The sequence below is a fragment of the Macrosteles quadrilineatus genome, unplaced genomic scaffold (assembly GCF_028750875.1).
Source record: "Macrosteles quadrilineatus isolate MER2022 unplaced genomic scaffold, UCM_ALF_1.0 Scaffold_7__1_contigs__length_78375512, whole genome shotgun sequence".
Classification (NCBI taxonomy): Eukaryota; Metazoa; Arthropoda; class Insecta; order Hemiptera; family Cicadellidae; genus Macrosteles; species Macrosteles quadrilineatus.
The window spans coordinates 77,968,622-77,988,964 of record NW_026542600.1 but is presented as its reverse complement, the minus strand read 5'-3'; the positions used below and the strand labels follow the sequence as shown (position 1 = coordinate 77,988,964).

General features: G+C 35.7%; 1 protein-coding gene across 1 annotated transcript in view; it reads right to left on the bottom strand.

The window, feature by feature from the left end:
• Positions 1-20,343, bottom strand: part of LOC128998008 (metal cation symporter ZIP14-like) — a 46,804-nt gene that overhangs the window by 20,983 nt on the left and 5,478 nt on the right. The window contains exons 3-5 of the mRNA XM_054423930.1: positions 13,171-13,340; positions 11,453-11,578; positions 7,963-8,079 (exon numbers count right to left, since the gene is read on the bottom strand). Of these exons, the coding sequence (XP_054279905.1) occupies positions 7,963-8,079; positions 11,453-11,578; positions 13,171-13,340 (413 nt within the window). The remainder of the gene's footprint in view (positions 1-7,962; positions 8,080-11,452; positions 11,579-13,170; positions 13,341-20,343) is intronic.

Here is a 20,343-nt window from a genome sequence, read left to right as displayed (position 1 = left end):
TCCATTTTAATCGTTCAGTTATCAATTTGACCTGTTTCATCCAATTTTTGTTTAATTTCACAGATCAAATCAAATCAATTTCTAAACTGGTTCATAGAATGTAAGAATTTAAGTCTACAATTAATTATTTCATACACCCCTACAAATGTTATACTTAAAACAACCTAAAAATGAAAAAAAATGCCAAATAAGCATGTTTAAACTACTAGGCATGCGGCCTCAGGTCCGCCAATTGAGCGGAGTAAGCAAGCTTTGATATAAACAAATAACTTTAATTTGTTTTCATGATTCAAATTGAATACATGATGACGTCACCATAGCAACAATCCAATTGAATTCTCGTGGTTGGTTGGAAGAGTTGAAGGAAATATGAATCCAGACAGCTGTTTCTACTAGGTCTAGATTTTTACTTGTATATATGAGTAATAGTAAAACTGTGTGTTTGTAATAGCATAAAGATAAGTATTATTTTGTCAATATCCTAATGTTTGTTTAGCTCCCATTTATGTAATAGGCCTAGGCTTCCTTCTCTTTTTCTCCAACTAAAACATTTAGCCAATTAGTAAACTTTGCTCAGCGATCAGAATGAGAGAAGAAGGTATATAGCAATACCATAGTCAATGGTCACCACAGGAAATAAGGCGTGGCTAATTTCACGAGCTGATGATACCCTGAAAAAGATGGTGGTTGCCGCGACGCTAGTGGCATTGAATTGGTGACGTTTGCGCTAGCTCCGCCCCGTTGCCAAAATAGGCCTACTGTACTCAATAAATACATTAGATTTTAAATACGGCACTGGATAGAGAATTGATGAATTAAACAAGAATATATTTATTCCTCATGCTAAATTACAGCATGATTAGGTAAAATACTGTATATGCATAATAAACTACTGTACAGCAAAATTATTAAAATAAAATATAAAAGACGTTTTTATATTAGGCTATGGCAATTTAATTTGAGAACCTGCACTGTGTTGATGTAAAGCCTATTTATTGGGTTGTACTAAATTTTCAACCTGACATAAAAATGCCAACATGCTGTTCTGTTAGCTGTAATAATTCACCTTATAGTATTACGGAAAAAATAGGAATATTATATCACGCTTATTTTATAACTGGACTCCCATACAGGCAAAGCAGTCTAGGCTCTACTTTTTGTAATTATTACCTTATTATCTTCATCTTTTACCCAAAAGGGATTGATGGCGTCAGACTTTCAAATAAAAAATATATACATTTAAACAAACAGACATAAATTACTGAACATATATTTACAACATTGGCATGTGTAATTGTAACTGTGTCTGTATATCTGCACAGAGAAAATTATTTCCACACTTATAAGCTATAAATTGGACAACACAAGTTAACAAGTTTAGTAAAATATTTAATTACAATAAATAAGCTAACTGAACTTCTGTATAGGCCTAGCAGTCTATGCATTAGGCCTACACGCATTGAAATCGTAACTGTACAAGCCTAACCAATTATTTACACGACTTAGTTAAAGTGGACTTCTATAAAATCCTAGGTAATTATTTATTTATTGTAGTCGCAACTGGACTTTAGTGTGCAAGCCCAGCAAATCACTGTATTTATATAGGATAGGCTACCGTTAATAATATTTGAAAATACTGAATTCCTGCTTCGGAAATACAGTTTCTATAGTTTTCAATTTGAATACTCTCTTTTACTGTTTATAAACTAAGTACCTGGAGACCGAGCTTTGCTCGGGGAAAATCATTCCCCCACTCTGCGATGCCAGCCTTTACTACTTCCTTCACCATTTCCTGCGTCATTGTTTCCTTCCCTTCTCATAGCATTTAAGTATTACAGATACATTAATCTAACTGCCACAAACGGTTCCCACACTCTGCGATGAATTACGTGCTAGCATTTACTAATTCTTTAACCATTTCCTATCTCTTGGACATCTTTCCATCCCATCTCATAGCATTTAAGTATTTCAATTTCAGATACAGAAATCGAACTGTTACAATTGTTTTCCAGTTCCCAGACTCACAATGCTCGCCTTTACTACTTCCTTCACCTCTTCCTACGTCGCGGACCTGTTTCCCTCCCTTCCCATTGCATTTTAAGATTGCAGATACATTAAACTAATCCTTATAAACAGTTCCCACACTCCGGACTGCTCGCCTTGACTACTTCCTTTACCACTTCCTACGTTTCGGACGTGTTTTCCTCCCTTCCCATAGCATTTTAAGATTGTAGATACCTTAATCTAATCGTCGTTAACAGTTCCCACAATCCGGACTACTCGCCTTTACTACTTCCTTTGCAACTTCCTACGCCGCGGACCTATTTCCCTTCCTTCCCATAGCATTTTAAAATTGTGGATACCTAAATCTAATCGTCATAAACAGTCCCCACACTCCGGACCGCTCACCTTAACTGCTTCCATCACGACTTCCTACGTCACGGACAAGTTTCCCTCCCTTCCCAAAGCATTTTAGGATAACAGATACCTGAGATACCTTAATCTAATCGTCATTAACAGTTCCCACACTCCGGACTACTCGCCTTTAGTACTTCCTTCACCACTTCCTACGCCGCGGACCTGTTTCCCTCCCTTCCCATAGCATTTTAGAATTGTAGATACCTTAATCTAATCGTCGTTAACAGTTCCCACAATCCGGACTACTCGCCTTTACTACTTCCTTTGCAACTTCCTACGCCGCGGACCTATTTCCCTTCCTTCCCATAGCATTTTAAAATTGTGGATACCTAAATCTAATCGTCATAAACAGTCCCCACACTCCGGACCGCTCACCTTAACTGCTTCCATCACGACTTCCTACGTCACGGACAAGTTTCCCTCCCTTCCCAAAGCATTTTAGGATAACAGATACCTGAGATACCTTAATCTAATCGTCATTAACAGTTCCCACACTCCGGACTACTCGCCTTTAGTACTTCCTTCACCACTTCCTACGCCGCGGACCTGTTTCCCTCCCTTCCCATAGCATTTTAGAATTGTAGATACCTTAATCAAATCGTCATAAACAGTTCCCACACTCCGGACTAATCACCTTTACTACTTCCTTCACCACTTCCTTCGTCGCGGACCATGTTTCCCTCCCTTCCCATAGCATTTTAAGATTGTAGATACCTTAATCTAATCGTCATAAACAGTTCCCACACTCCGGACCGCTCACCTTTACTGCTTCCTTCACGACTTCCTACGTCGCGGACCTGTTTCCCTCCCTTCCCAAAGCATTTTAGGATAACAGATACCTTAATCTAATCGTTATAAACAGTTACCACACTCCGGACTAATATATTACCACAAAACTAATAACAACAATTAAAAGAAATAATCTGCTTGGAATAATTCAGTAAGGCCGCCAGAAATTATGCGAATCGGTGTATTGTTAATCAACGCTTAATGGTATTCATCGGACACCTTTTCTTTTGTACTGTCTTTTGTAAATAGGCCATATGTGCATGTGCAAGCTGAGGTGCCCGTGGGTACAGAATGTCGAGTCGCATACGCTAAAATTCTTTGTTTACATCTACGTTGTTATCTCGTAACCAACATGGCAACTCATAAGACTCATGCCAGGAAGTTGGGCTCTCTATAAATCCCAGGAAAGTTGTAATGGTACCCTTCACAAGAAGGAGGAAACTGGATGGGATCGGCCCACTAAGACTGCAGGGTACTGTAATAGAGCTGCAGAATCAGGTGAAGTATCTTGGTGTAATTTTGGACAGATCACTTCACTGGGGACCACATCTTCAAAAAGTCATTGAGCGTGGCAAATGGTCCCTTATGGCATGCAGGCGGATGGTAAGTGGCACATGGGGGGTTACAGCCTAAACTTATGCACTGGCTGTATGTATCTGTTGTTCGACCCGCCCTTACATATGGTTCGCTTGTGTGGTGGCCAAAGATGGAATCAACTATAGCTGTTAAAGCTTTAGCAGGAGTTCAGAGGCTTGCTCTTATTATGATAACTGGGGCAGTAAGTAGCTGTCCTGGAGCGGCACTTGACTGTCTGCTTGACATGCTACCTATTGACATTTATATTAAGGTGGTAGCAAGTAAAACAGCCCAACGCCTTAGATGCGAAAACTTATGGATAGCCTCAGGAAACAATAAAGGGCACTCCAAAATTGTTCAGGTGGTACATAATGATGAATTGGACTTACCTTCAGATCACATGTCCAAAAAATACTCCTTTGGAAAGCCTTTCAAAGTACTAATACCAGATAGGAAGGATTGGTCTGGCGGAAAAGGACCCATACCCACAGGTGACTTAGAATGCTATACTGATGGTTCTAAGATAAAAAATGGGGGCACTGGAGCAGGTGTGCATTGGATGAATGGAGGCACTGGTATTTGTCTTCCAATGGGGGTGTACCCAACTGTCTTTCAAGCGGAGGTCACTGCCATTCTAGTTTGTGCTCAAGAACATCTTAACAAAGATATCAGAGACAAAACAATCAATATCTATACTGATAGTCAAGCGACCTTAAAAGCATTAAACTCTTACGAATTCAACTCCAGGCTCGTGTGGGATTGTCTTGCTTCTGTGTCTGAGTTGGGTAGGAGAAATGACCTTACGCTTTGCTGGGTACCAGGACACTCAGGCATTAAAGGAAATGAAGCTGCAGACAGATTGGCAAATACTGCCTCTGCGACATCATTGTTAGGCCCACAACTCTTCTGTGGCATCTCACGAAACAGTGTATGTTCTGCGATTGCGTAATGGGCCAAGGAAAAGCATCGCAAACGCTGGGTCGATGTTCCCCTTCTTAGGGTCAGCAAGCTTACTCTGTTTAGGCCTTCCAAAAAGGTTGCCTGTGACCTCTTGAGACTAGACAGACGAAGAATTAAATTAATTGTTGAACTGATAACTGGTCATGGAAGATTTAGGAAACATCTACAACGGATGGGCTTATATGATGGTGAACCGATCTGTAGGTACTGTGATAGGTCAGAAGAGACAGCTGATCACTTACTCTTTGATTGTAACGAGCTCTCTGACGCTAGATCGATAACTCTTGGAAATATGGCTAGAGGTAGATATCTTCCTGAGGATGAACTAATTGGGAAGCTACAAGCATTCATTGGGCGCCTCAACTTGTAGGTCAACAAGAAAGCAATTAAGTATCTGGGGTGCGCAATAATTCGATTTCGGATGAAGTGCTTTAAGGTCTCGACCTGCCCCTGTTAGATAAGATAAGATAAAGACTCATGTTAAACATTGCAAATTTTATGTCTGTCTTAAATTGTACAGGTATCATCAAATTGGAATTTGTTTGTTTCGAAACATCAAAAATATTTATCGAAATACCCCTGGTAAGTTTGGATTCAATATGTTCAGCCGTTATTGAGTTAATTGATTACATAGTTTGCATAAGTTCCGATCTCAAAGAGCTTCGCTCGCTCCGCTCAATCAATTAGAGAGGTAATTTTCGGTATTTCCAAGCAAGCATACACTGTTAACATACCGTAAAAGCCTGCTAAAACGGCATCCAAGGGTCCGGCACTTTTAATAATCCTGCATCGGACTCAAAGGTCTAACACATTTTAAAAATCCTGTCTTAAGCCATATTCCTGTGTTTATCAGAGTCGAGGGTGATCGGTAGAGGTCGGTAGTGATTGGTAGAGTGGAAAGCGAATGGTAGATGTCGGAAGGGATTAGCACACGCAGGAAGCGATCGGCAAAAGCTCTAAAATTAGCAGCAATTTCGCTAGTCCCACAGTAAAGGCTGTTTTAAAAAGATATTCAGTAACCTGGCACTGCCAAAGTCCGGATTAGCGAGTGTCTACTGTTGAATAAGAGAGGAGGAAAAGATACTAAGTTTTTATATGAGGTTCTTTTAGCTATTTAGAGGTAAAAATTTAGTGTACTAGACAACGCTGGCATCTAAAAATATTGACTTCAGTTTATAGAAAAAGTAGGACAATGGATGGACCAATGACAACACTGCCATCTCAACGAAAGAATATAAGGAACAAAACCAATGCCATTACTCATTAAAACCGAGTGCCATTCATTGATATTGTACTTTGATATTTTCTTCCTTGATCAAAATTAATCTTATGTGGCTAAACACCACTAACATCACCTTAAAGCTAAAAATATGTTTGAGGAAAAAACTACAGTAGACTCCCTCTTATACAGACACCTTTTAACCGGACATCGGTTTAACCAGACTACACTCGGTAGAAATGACAACTCTCAACCGGACAATTTTTATCAGCACATCGGTTTAACCGGACTAGATCGGCAGGAAGTGGGCGGTACTAAAACGTCTTTTCTCGTGGGAAAGATTTGAGACCAGTGATCACGTGTCTAAATACGCTCTTCTAAATTTAAGTCAAATACTGTACACAGTAAGCATTTAAACGGTCCGTATTAACGAGTTTTTGGGGACGTCGGTTTAAAACCGTTATCCGGACTGGCCTCGGTCCTGAGGAGTCCAAATAAGAGGAAGTCTACTGTATTAAAAAATAACCTTGGGTTTTATAATCAAAAGTCAGCCCTCAGCATCGAACAAATCTGATTGCCGCGCGTGATTGGCTTTCCAATTTCGGTCTGACAAATAGCAAATAACGTGCGAGGATGTCCTACTTTACAACGAGAGTCGACGTAGTTTGCTAAACACCAACAGATAGCAGCAATGCTTGTAACGTAGCCGGTCCCATTGGAATTGTATTGCCAAATGGAGGGAAAAAGACGGGACAAAAGTAGAATTTTGAGATTGCCAGACGGGGATTTTACAAGGAAATTTACTACCAACCTACACCACAACAAAATACAGTATACTATCAAGCAGTGCTGTGCGAGGTCTCAAGGTTCTAGCTCTAATCCTGGCTTAAAAATAAATCATTTCGTACTGCATTGCAGTATGGGAGCGATCGCTCCCATGCCGCCGCGAACGTGTTAAAGCAGGAATGTTTATTCCACCACCATTTGTTTTAACTAGGCTCTAGCCCAAATTGTTTTTCTTTTCACATTACTTCAGGCTAGGCCGAGAGGTTACGGCATTATCACACGAGTAAAATCCATTGGTGATTGGCAGAATTTGAACCCAAGACCCTGGGGACCAAAGTCCTGTGCTCCACCGCTAGACCAGCTCCCTTCCCATTTATCCACCACAAGTATATCACCACCACCACCAAACAATTAATAAAGAACCACCCTTAAAAACTCACTCTAACATTTCTTACATTTGCAATCTTCTTAAAAAGTCTTTAGCTGTTATGGCACTAAAAGGTCGAAAAGAAATATTAATACAATAAATGCTAAAAATGTAATAAATCAAAAAAGTAAATAAGTACAATGGTATAATGCTCCTAAAATGAAGGAAAACTTAATTTTGAGTAGTAGAGGTATGCAAGCCTGAGATTTTTTATTGAGCTGAGCTTTCAATCCTCATCCTTTTTTAGGCTAAGCTTTTGTGTATAATGAATGTGTAATAATGCCATATAGCCTTCAGTAGAGCTCCAACTATCAAAGTTAATTGAGACCGAATCACATTCAGAAAATTGAAAATAATTCGAGTTGAGGTTATCGAGGATAATCAACGATTCAGCTAAGAGTTCTACTGTCCGAAGTTGACTTGTGACAAGTCTTATTTTCAAAATGCAATTCAATGTTATGACGTAGAGTTTAAGATAAATGCTGTTTGTTTTGTTGTATTGAAAAGAAACATTCTCTGAGGTTAGTATGGTCATTACTAAGAATATAAATTTATAAATTATTACAATTCATTGTGATAGCCCCGAATTTGTAATAATGGGTTTTGATTACCTAACATGCAAGACAGCCTGACAGGTAATAAAAACCCATTTAGAATATAAATTAAACGTAACAATAGTATTTAAGTTATTTAAATTATATACAAGGTGGAGGCAAGGTATTGAACATTAGGTTAGGTTAGGTTAGGGAAACATTAGGGAAACAAGATTTATTAAGTTGGTCCTAACCTGTTGATGACCAAATGAAGCTTTGATGGCTTGCTCTTGGCACTCGTAGATGGGATTGTCTGATGGGAGATCAGGGCTACGTAAAGCAGTGCTACCGGGCTCCTTCTTGCTGCGTCTCTGCGACAAATATAAATCGGTAATACACAACAGGAGTTTAACAACAAATAATTATTCATACAACTTTGCTAAGTATAGTAACAACTTATTGGTAGCACCACCTTTTGCTCAGTTTCACTCTAAAAAAATGTGAAATTCACAAACAAGAAAACCTTGTAGGAGGATTTTGAGAAGAGCAAAAAAGACAACATTTTAGTTCATGGAGGGTTACACTTTACTTTATTTCAATTTTATTTATGAGGTGAAATATTGTTAAATATAATTTTTGAAAGTTTGTACTTATTTTATGATCAATCTGGCACATAAGGGATCATGATTCTGTCAGATTAAAGAATACAATATCAATCTATTTATATGTGCAAATATCTATGATGAAGAACGCTCTGGTCGTCCTTGGAGAGGCTTTGGCTTGGAAATTGAGGAGGAGGTTGAATGCCATTATTCCATGAACTTTTTCTTAGATTCAGGTGTGATGTCATGACTCCGCTGGCGCTTTGGAGTCTAGCCCGCTCTGTAATTATTAGAAGTACCTGATTGTTTTTTTTTTTGTTATCAAACCTTCTCAATTTTTTCTAATCAAACATCATACGACTCACTCCCACGCACGGGTTATCCCATGTGGGATTAATTTCATTTATTTTTAGTTATAAATTTTAAAACCTATTTTTATTGCATATATTACATTTTGTAAATATTGTCTATTTTATTTTTATACGAAATAAAGGATTTTGATTTGATATGAGATAACTATATTTTGTCTCCAGTAACAATTTAACTCAAATTTCATACATTTATTCCTCGCAACGCAACACATCAATAAATTCAAAACACTCGCTATCCTATTTCTTTTTGGTCTTCTCTGAAAAGTCTCAATAGTCAATACTACCAAAAATATTTCCTCCAAAATAGACTTTTTTTGGCCATTTTCAACCTCATCCATTTTCGCACTTACCCTTACTCATTGCACTAGTGTCATAAAGTTGAATCATGTGGTGATAAATGTCGGCATCGGATATGTTTCTTGTATTAAAAAAAAATTATCAATGACCTTATCTCGCATGCAGCAGAAGATTCAATAGATTTTTTAAATTTTATAGACACACGGCAAAGCGTATGTACATCAGCTACAGAGTTACAAGTGGCATGATTCTGTTCACAAATGATGCCAGTAAGCAGCAAGCCGCCTCATTGCGACGCACAAACGGACTACGTAACTTACTTACTTCTTACTTCCTTCCGGTGTCCTCGCCACAATCGTTTGATCGGGGAGTCGTCAACTTTCTTCCTTTTTCAGGGTTTTCTATGTTCAGGTTTCGTGTGTTTATGTTTTATGTTTTGTGTATGTGTGCTCCTCTATGTATTCTTTTATTGAGTCGTACATAACTTATCGTAAGTACATGTACAGTGAAACTGAGCATAAGGTGAATCAAGAATCAAGAATCAAGAACTTTATCAAGAATCAAGAACTTTATTGTCATTGACCTTTTACAAGGAATAGACATAGTCAAAACTAAAACTATAAAAACTATAAAAAATACAGTAGTGGGTTCTATATTAAAAATCAATATCAACATTAGAAAGTAAATATTCTGTTATACAATAAAATGGATTTTTGATGAGCCACTCAAACATTTTTGACTTAAACCTATTAAAAGGAACCAGTTTGGCTGCCAGACCTAATTTATTAAAAAACCGTATACAATTTATTTTATGGCAGTTATGTGTTTTGGCCAATCTATGGGCAGGGATTTCTAGATTGGATTTGCCTCTTGTATTGTAAGAGTGTATACTATCTCTACAAGTGAATTGATGTAGATTAGCTTTAGTGTAGAGGAGTATGTGAAAAATATACAAATTTACTACAGTCAAAATTGTAAGGTTTCTAAAAAGAAGTCTACAGCTATCCACAGGGCCAACCCCACAGATTGTTCGTATAACTTTTTTTTGCAATAAAAGAATTTCATGGGTGTGGGGGGAGTGTCCCCAAAGTATAATCCCGTAAGAAATATGCGATTGAAAAAAACCAAAATAAGTAGTCCGAAGGTATTCATTACTAACAAAATCTCTGAGTTTCCAAATTAGATAATTTACTCTGGAAATTTTTTTACATGTGATTTCTATGTGTTCTTGCCAATTTAATTTTGAATCAATTTGGAATCCTAACAATTTTACTGATTTTAATTCATTATCAAGTGGGGATAGACTCAAAAGAATTCTCTGTGTTTTTTCTTGATTACACATCAATTTATTTGAGGAAAACCAAATTAGTGCTGACGTTATTGATTCATTAGTAATTAAATCAAGCTCATGGATATCTCTATGTGTTGCAATGAAAGTTGTGTCATCAGCATACACAACAGTGTCTACATCAACATTCTTCGGCAGGTCGTTTATAGAGATTAAAAACAAGAAGGGTCCCAAAACTGAGCCCTGTGGAACACCTACTTCAACCAATCTTAAGTCAGAATGACTGCCTCCAACAGATACATACTGTTTTCTATTGGTTAAATAGGATCTTAAAATGTTTAAAGTTTCACCTGTAATACCGTAAAATTCAAGTTTTTTGAATAAAATATTAAAAGGTACAGAGTCAAATGCTTTTGTAAGATCAAATAAAGTTAATGAAACAGTTTCTTTATTTTCAAATGCATTTAAAGATTTATTAACTACTTCTAAGACAGCTGCAGTTGTTGATTTACCCTCACGGAATCCAAACTGTGAATTTGTCAATAAATTGTTGTTTTCAAAATATTCATTAATTTGTTTATGCATGAGACATTCAAAAATTTTGGAAAAGATTGGCACTATTGAAATAGGACGATAATTACTAGGAAGATTTTTATCGCCTTTTTTATATACTGGAGTAATTTTAGAAATTTTGAGAAGGTCAGAGAAATAACCAATTTTCAGACATTGATTAATACAAAAAGCCAGAGGTTCACTTATGAAATGAATTATTTGTTTGATGCTGTAATTTGAAAACCAGTAATGATCCATAGTTTTTGAATTGGAAAAGTTAGCTACAACATTGTAAACCTCTTGCCATGATACCTCCCTCCATTGGAAATGTAATTGTCCTATAGGGGGAGTCCCCAACAACTCATGCGCAGGTGTGTTGGTGAGAGGAATTTTGTTTTCTAGCTCATTAACACATTCAATAAAATAGTTATTTAGATTATCAGCATCCAAAACCTCAGATTTAGTTGATGTAGGAGAAAATTCATGTGATATAACTTCCCAAGCAGGTGGTGCTACCAATAAGTTGTTACTATACTTAGCAAAGTCGTAAGTACATAACTATATGTAGGAACCTTAAAAAACAACCCCTTGTAAAAGATATGATAACATAATGATAACAAAACAGTCAACTTACAGCTCGCTCATCATTGATGACTTTCATGATTCGTTCAATCATGAAGAAGACCCAAATTCCAGACCACATCATGAGAGATATCCTCAAATAACTGTGCCCCACGTCCCCATCCATCAGGTTCAAAGCCTGCAATTGAACAAAGTAGACAATCAACAATTAATCAAACAATCTTTTACCGGACAGAGCACAACTAATCAATTACTAAACGAAAATTAATCTGAGATTCTTGCCTCTGGGTCTTTTTACACTAGTAAAAAGGTTAATTACCTGGTTCACTGACAATGATATGATTTTTTTCTGGCGACCAAGATCATGAGTAATGACTTAAATGATGGATACATGTCGAGTTCACCTATCAGTATTACAATTTGGCCAAATTTTCATTGGATGTTTTCACCCTTAAAGGCGCGTGCGGGGGTATACATACCCCTACGTATGGTAATTTTGTCATAATTTTACTAGTATGGTGGCAACCCTGGTGAGCATAACAGTAGCTGCCTAAACAAGCATAAAATGCTATCATCTGGCTGCAGGGTTGTTAGTCTAGACCGAGTCATTGACCTCTTATCACCACCCTGGGTCTAGCATACCCCCACGCGCATGTTTTTGTTACCAGTAGCGTGTTCATTGGGGGGTCTAGTGTACCCCTGTGCGTGTAGTAGTGTCTCAGTTTTATCATCATAATTAGTATAAATAACTTTATAACTTTATTATTTATAGTTTTGATGGTATTGAAAGTTTGCCAAAAAACTTAGTAGGCCTATCTGTAAACCAATTAGATGGAAATGTCCAACCATAGAGTCCATTGATCTAGCCTTCTCGTAAAAAGGCGCAGTGCACCATCTGCCTTGGTACAAAAGACACCAAGACCAAATTTAGTGTAAAACCTTAAAAAAAACTAATGTGCTAGGGGCAAAATGTAAAATATTTGTGAAGTGTGTTTAAAAGGACTAAACTAACCACTGGACGAGGATTTTTAAAGAAACACACATTACCAAAGAAAGTTTTTAATTTCTTTTACTTTTTCTTAAGTATTTTCTACTAACCGGGAAATGTATTAATTCATTAAATATTTACTGCTTCCATAGTTTTTTACAAGTATTATACTTTTGTAAAATAAAAATAATATTTGTTTGCAGTAAAAACTTGTTTAGCTACGATTTTCCCATCTTCAACACCATAATACATTTGTTTCAAAGTGTATAGGCCAATTGACATTTGATTGACCACCATGCTACATGCTACATGCTCATTTTAACTCAAATTCTTGTCAAATATTAATCCAAGGAATTTCGTGTGGTTTACATAAATAATTTTTAAACCATCTAGACGAATGTGTGGTTGTAATTTTAATTTAGTCTGTTTTGTATTGAATGATAAAAAAAATATTTATTGGAATTAATTAACAGATTTTTACTGCTTGAAAATTTACCAAGTGACAAAAGATTTTAAAACGTTTTAAGCTCAATTTTTTCCTGGGATTCCACTGTAACTATAATATTGGTATCATCAGTATACAGTCATACAGAACCTCCTGCTTTTATAGCTCGTTGTCGTTAACTTATCCATTACATTCCAAAGCAAGTCGAGCCAACTATCTGTGCGACGGACGATTCCTGTTGCCTAGATAATTTTCCAATTTACTGGAATTTTTTACCATAGTTTCAGCTAATCTGGGTTTTGGTTACATGGGGTGAGGTTAAACAGTTTTAGTGTACCTGTGGGATAAGGTGGAACAGCGAACTGGAGGTGAGGGAGCCTACAGCCAGACCTATGAGAGCTGTTAACATCTGCTTGTAGAAAGCCTTCTGCATGAGTGGCAGAACACTGACTCCGAGTAGAGAACATAAGCTGATAGCAGTTACAAACATCAGTCCAAGACCCCATACTGCAAAAGTATCAGCCATTAGTTTATCAAAATACACTCAAGAGCATTTCTAACCTTGCAATTGCATACCTAGGCATTAGTTCCTTCTTAGGCATCTGGACTTTGTCTGACAGATCAGTAAAGAACAGAGTGACCTGATACAGAGAACATGAAAGTGGTTAAAGGGGTAAGCAAAGTACGCGGTCGCGTAGGGCACCAAGCAAAAGGGGGTGCATAAGCGCTCTCTAATATTCAAATCAAATCAAATCATCCACTATAAATAACATTAAAAAATCATGTAAATATGTTAGTTGTATTTGCAGTTATAAACTATATTTTGTTCTGGAATAATTTCATCTTGAAAACTGTCATGTTTTTTGGCTCACCCGTTACAAAGGAATATGCTAAGGGATTTTTTTAAATACTAAAATTATATTAACAAACAAATCCAATACTTTTAATAAAATGTGAGTTTAAATCAAAAACAAAAAAATGAGTATATGTCATGATATTCAAAATGTGATTGGCTTTTTAAAAGGTTCCTTTAATTTGAACTAAACAATGTGTATTTATGATTTGAAAATAGAATGACAGATTATGTCTAATTCAAAGATCAGTTACAGTATAAATATTAGCAAGATCAAGTATTCATAGACTAGATTGCTATTATTCTTACTAGATATAATTTTATTGCCAACCGAGTGTATTTTTTTGTCCCATATAAATTCATTGGGTACATACAAATTATCAATAACAAGGAATTGTAGTGTAGCAAGATTTGAGGTCGGTCACAAAGGCTAATTTGACTCAAGTAATCAGTGAGCGACTAGATGGCATCTGTGTCATTCCTATCATTCTGTTGACAAAGCGCTAATTGTGTCTTTCAATGAAGTCTAGCTTGACTCAGATAAACAAATATCTCCGTGCCCAGTCCAAATACTATTCACGGATTTTGTAAAATACAATAAATACTGTGGTCATAACCTTGATCATCATACTTTCCAAAGTAAACTAAATACATGTAGGGGTTGCAATTTAATCAAATATAATAATAGAAATCAAGTTTTTTACACTTAAAGTGGTAAAAAAAACATAATATGACTAATTAATTTAATTGTAATACTAAAAAAAACCTTTATATTAAATTGTAAAACACAATTCAGAAACAATTAAATTAAATTTACATTTATAAGCTTAAATTATCTTAAATTTATCCTTATTAATCAGAATAATATGTTTTAATAGGTATGTACCAACATTATCGTCAATTTCTAACTAATTTACACTCAGTACATGTAATTTACAAATATTGCACTACCCTCATGGATTTAAATCTGACAAGGGATTGATATAATTGGACAAGTGTTTTCCTTACAAAGATTATGGCAACCTCTAATAAATTTCCCCTTATAAAACAACCTTTGGATGGAGTGTAGAAATTATCTTATCAAGTAAAGTGAGCCGGTATAGGTTGTTTCAGTAAAGATTTGGCGTGGCAGGGATGAGGGAAAAGCTCCCAACAACACTGAGAGGCACACCACTAGACACTAGTGGTACTAAATTAACTCAACGACAATTGATTGTCAAGATTACTACACAAGTAACAGAAGCAGCAGTGGTGGGGAAGTGTAATTGACACAATCGGTACAATTGATGAATGAACAGTAGGCCTTCTGGTCAATACAAACAATGGCCACATCACTGGTTCCATAGTCCTTGTTCAATAACCGTGCATAAACATAACAAACCGTGTCAGTAAATGATAATTGAATATGACAGTTCAATTTATCTATCTCGATTTATTGCACAAACTCAATTTGAACTGAAGGAAATTAAAAAATATCATGATGTTTAAAGTCCTACAGGTTTTGCTTGAGGTTCTCTTTAAGATGTTAAAGAAAGAGTATTGAAAATATGTTTTAACATTTATTATTGCAGTATCGATGATTTTTATTCAACCCACATAACAAAGGAACTGTATGCAATTTACTCTTATTACAATAAATACTTACATGAAAAACCTTTTGTTTTAAATATGAATGTAATATTGGGTTTTAATAAGGTTTTTTAGAGGAAAGAAGTAATTTGAAGACCCCTTGGAAAGGCAACATATCAGATAAAATGAGTTGTCAACTTACTGGATGCTATTAAGTCTAAAACTCTTAATAGATAAGTTAGGTTTAAACTATGGCATTACAGTTAGCTGTAATGGGCAATAGAAAATAGGAGTTGATGATATTCACTATCTTTCTTTTACTTTTTTTCAAAAAGCTTAAGAAATTATAAATAAACAGGATCAACAGACTTTCTACCATTTGCTTGAAATTAAAATTGATCATTCTACTACTTTATTAGAAAAAAAATTGAAATCATTATGTTGGTTAACCGGAGAGGTTGACAATTGGGTTTGATGGTAAAATTCACACAAATTGCAATTAATTTGTAACCATTCCTGTTACAGGATTGAGGAGTGGGATCATTTTGTTCAGGGTTAAGAGGACTATAACATACTACATTGGAATCAAAATCATTTGGGTGAAAATATTATTTTTGGTTATTGTATAGAAAAATCACTACATACAAAAATCTAAATTTCAAAAAATAAAAATTCATTACCGGAGATACTATGGATTAGTACCCACATACCAAATGTAATCAAAGTTTCACAACAGGTGTAGTCTAACACACACAATCACACACACACATACATAGAAATCACTTCAAAAACTATCTTGGTTGGTTTAACGGATTAAAAAAGAATATTTCCACCCAAAACGCAAACTCGTAAATTTTGACGAGGAAAATATTTTCTCCATGTACTGTGTAAAGGGATAATCAGTACAGATAACACAGTATCAATACAAATAATAAAAACATTTTAGTTTTCGTCCTATTGCCGTGGGGGGACCAATCAATAAAATTTTGCCCAAATTTTGTATGATGCAATAAAGTATTTTATTTAAGAAAAATCAAGTGCTTGAGATGTTATTCAAGGGTGATAGATTTGATCATCAACATTTTACTTATTTTTAATATCATCTACATATTATTAATTATTTTATGCAATATGGTTTTCCATAAAGCAATAGTTTGTTTTTTAATGGATGGATAATAATGGAGATAATATAAATATAGGAGGAACAATTCACAACAGTTTAGTTATTTACCGAGTTTATCTCACTGGTTGATTTATTTTTAATAAACTTTAATTAGTACCATTGTACTTATTATTAGTACGACTTAATTCTCACTCAACTGGTATTTTAATGTTGTGGTATCTATGGACTTTGAGTTCATATCGGAGATGGAAATACGACTGTCATGTTCATAACACATAATAATTATTCATGTTGAAATGTTTTGTTTTGTTTAAACAGGCTACAATATTTAAAAAGTAGATAAAACAATATTAATTTACGCTATACTTTTAGGATAAGCTCAGTTGGATTTCCACTAAAATATCTCCAAAAGTATCATATTTATTTCCTATTAAAATAACATTAACTTTAATGAGTGCTTAGGTTTGCTGCTACAGGGAAAGTAATAAGGAGTGTGTTTTTATCGACAGGTTTATATAGCTTAGCATGAAATAAACAAATTGAAAAATTCAATTAAAATGTATCCATAAGCAAACTAAAACCAGTTCACTTATTCTTCATAAGAATAACATGGGCATTATTTATTTAAACTTTTGTGGAATTTCCTCCGTAGCCCTTAAGCAAACAACAACACTTCAATATACAGTACTAAATTATTGGTTTGTTTAAGCTCTACAAAAACGTTTGAAAAAAAATTTCAAAAAGTTGTGTTTTGGGGGTCAAAAATGGAAAACCCAATTTTTGCCCCATAATTACCATAATCTTATTATGCATAATCTTATTATAATCTTATTTATTTTTACCATAATCTGATTATGCTGGTTCGAGTACTCGTTCTAATAAACATAGGTTTACATGTTTGTACCAAATGTCATCAAAATCGGATCAATTTTACTCTAATTAACGTTCTTATGGACATAATTATTAAGTTGTCTTTAGGGAATTTTCCATAGGATATAGGGAATAAGTTATTACCAAAGGTCTCACGGCAAGACCTAGAAATGGGACTGATTGACTTTTTTATTTTGAGGTCCCCATAGAACCTTCTATTTAAATTCATATGTAAATATCCTAAATTATGTCTGTTAGCATGATAATTTAAGTAAAAATCATCTGATTGTGATAAAATTTGGTGCAAATGTGTAAAACTACATTCATTTTAATGAGTTCACAAAAAGCATGATCAGACTATGGGAAGGGTGTTTTATACGGTAAAAAAAGGGATTTCTCAATCATGACCCCCAAAACATAAGATTATGCAATTTCTTACTAAACTACTTTGTAGCTAGCTAAAAGAAAAAGAATTAGTAGGTATTTTGAAACTTTGCGTAGGCCTACACCCAATTGTTACGGAGAAAAAAATGATAATTTAAAATTGGGGATTTAAAATTATTATTTTTATTGGTTTTATTCAACTAATATTTAACTTATATTTTAATACATTTCACATGGTTTTTATTTGTCATGAAATAAAATGTTTGACTGATACGTTACATGTTGACCACAACAACAATATTTTATCAAACCTAATAATACATAGATGTTTAGTTTCTTCTTTGTGATGAAGAGATTATACTACCTATTTAATAGATTGTTTTTGATATTTGCCTTCACAATTCAACTTCATTGTTTTTTACTCATCATCATGAAAAATGTTCACAATAATCTCTTAAATAACAAATGAATGAATGAAATAATGTTATTTTCAAATAATATACAGGAAACAAATACATACTTTTGAATACATATAAGTATATAAACAACTAAAATGCCTGATTTGATTTTCAAATAAGTCCATTTCAACAACAATATGTTTAACGAGTACCTAAGTTTGCTCAGTGGCGGATCTAGAGCAGTTACAAGGGGGGGGGGGCGAACCAGGGAGCCTGGGGGGGTTCGGGGGTACCCCTCCGAAAAATGTGTGTAAACTAAGTCTCCTAAATCGCAGTTTTTTACCATTTCTTTGTCCAAAGTTAGTGTGACAAATTATTTTACGCAATTTGTATGCACTACTGTATTACATGCAGTAAAAAATATATGTATTTTTATGCCCGAGGGGGGGGCGGTCGCCCCCCTCGCCCCCCCTCTGGATCCACCACTGAGTTTGCTGCTACTGGGAGGGTAATAAAGTGTGTTTTTTATAAAATACTAGCTGGCCCGACAGACGTCGTCCTGTCCTATTGTGGTTTTATGTCACATACTCGTTCATTTTCAAGATGAGCTCGTTCGCATGGCTCAATCACGTCCTGGTTGAAGTTCGTTCGCTACGCTCACTCACCTTTAGGTTGGAGCTCGTTCGCTGCGCTCACTTGCCTTCAGGTTAGCTCGTTCGCTACGCTAACTCGCCTCCAGGTTGAAGTTCGTTCGCTACGCTCACTCACCTTTTGGTTGCAAATTAGCTGTTGTCATAAATAAAAAAAATAATCGTGCTGCACCCTGTTGGTAAACTTATTAACTTTTTAATGCTATTGAACATCACAGAATCAAATTGTTTAGTTGAACCAGCTGTTAAGATTCTTTAATTCCATTTAAATATGAGTACTCATAAGGTTAACATGGGAAACTCCAGAGCCACTGGGGCGGAGCCCTTTTGACGGATCTGCACCAAACTTCACACAAACCATCCTTGAATAATACTTAATAATGCCTGAAAGTTTCATTACAATCTGTCGAGCGGTTTTGGAGTCCATAAAGGACAAACATACAAATATACAAACATACAAATATACAAACATACATTGGATTTTATATATATAGATTAATAGCTTGGTATAATGCTTATAAATTTGCCAAGTTTGATCAAAATGTATCCATAAACAAGCAAACTTATTCGCCATAAGAATATCGAGAAAATTTAAATTTACAATTATTTAGAATTTTCTCTCAACCAATAACTGTAGAAAAACACTTTAACCCTTCCCGGACGGGTGACGGATATATCCGCATAAGTCTTTGGTGATAAAGGACAGGTGACGGATATATCCGCATATGGTTTTTGATGCTCCGAACGGGAAGCGGTTATATCCGCCTTCTTTTCAGACACACGGCAGGTGCTTGAGCAGTAACGAGATGTTTCGCGGAACCAAGGCGCCAATATCCTGCTCTTTCCATGACTGCGCTCTCCCTTGCACTCCCCCCTCTCTACTGCGCTAACCCCTCTCGTGCGCCTCACCCCAACCCGCGCACCTACCACCACTCCTACGCCCCCCCTCGACGTTTCGCGCTCAACATTACGTTGTCTCTATTTATTGTTTACATATTGTTCTTTATTTATTGCCTAAAGTTGTCATGGTCATACCTTCAAAGACGGGTGGCGGATATATCCGCTGCATTTCTACTCATCCGAGGATGGGTAGCGGATATATCCGCATAGTTAAAAAGGATAAAAAAAATTATTTTGACAGTATGATGTGTTCCACTGTGTTTCTTTTATGTATACTTGTGTAACAAAACACAAATATGAAAAAAAAAAAATATTTTCCCGTCCTGTCATGATTTCTCTCGTCCGGGAAGGGTTGAGATACTAAATAATTTGTTTTTTAAGCTCTTTAAAATGGTTTGGAGAGAAATTGGAAAATACTATATTTTGAGGGTAAAATATGAGAAAACCCAATTTTTACCCTATGAATCCCCACATAAAACCCAGTTCCCATGGTCTGAGCACGCTGGTTTGCAAACTCGTTTGAATAAATGTAGGTTTACACGTTTGTAAAAAATTTCTTCAAAATCGTATAATTTTTGCTCCAGTTATCGACATTGTGCTAACGGACACATATATAGGCCTATATGAATATGAACGGACAGTGTTTTTGGCCTCTGGGGACATGAAAAAAAAAGGAAATCGGCTCCTGGTCCAGGTCCCACCATGAGACCTACGTTAATAGCTTATTACCTATATGAAAAATTTGCTAAAAAAACATTTCTGT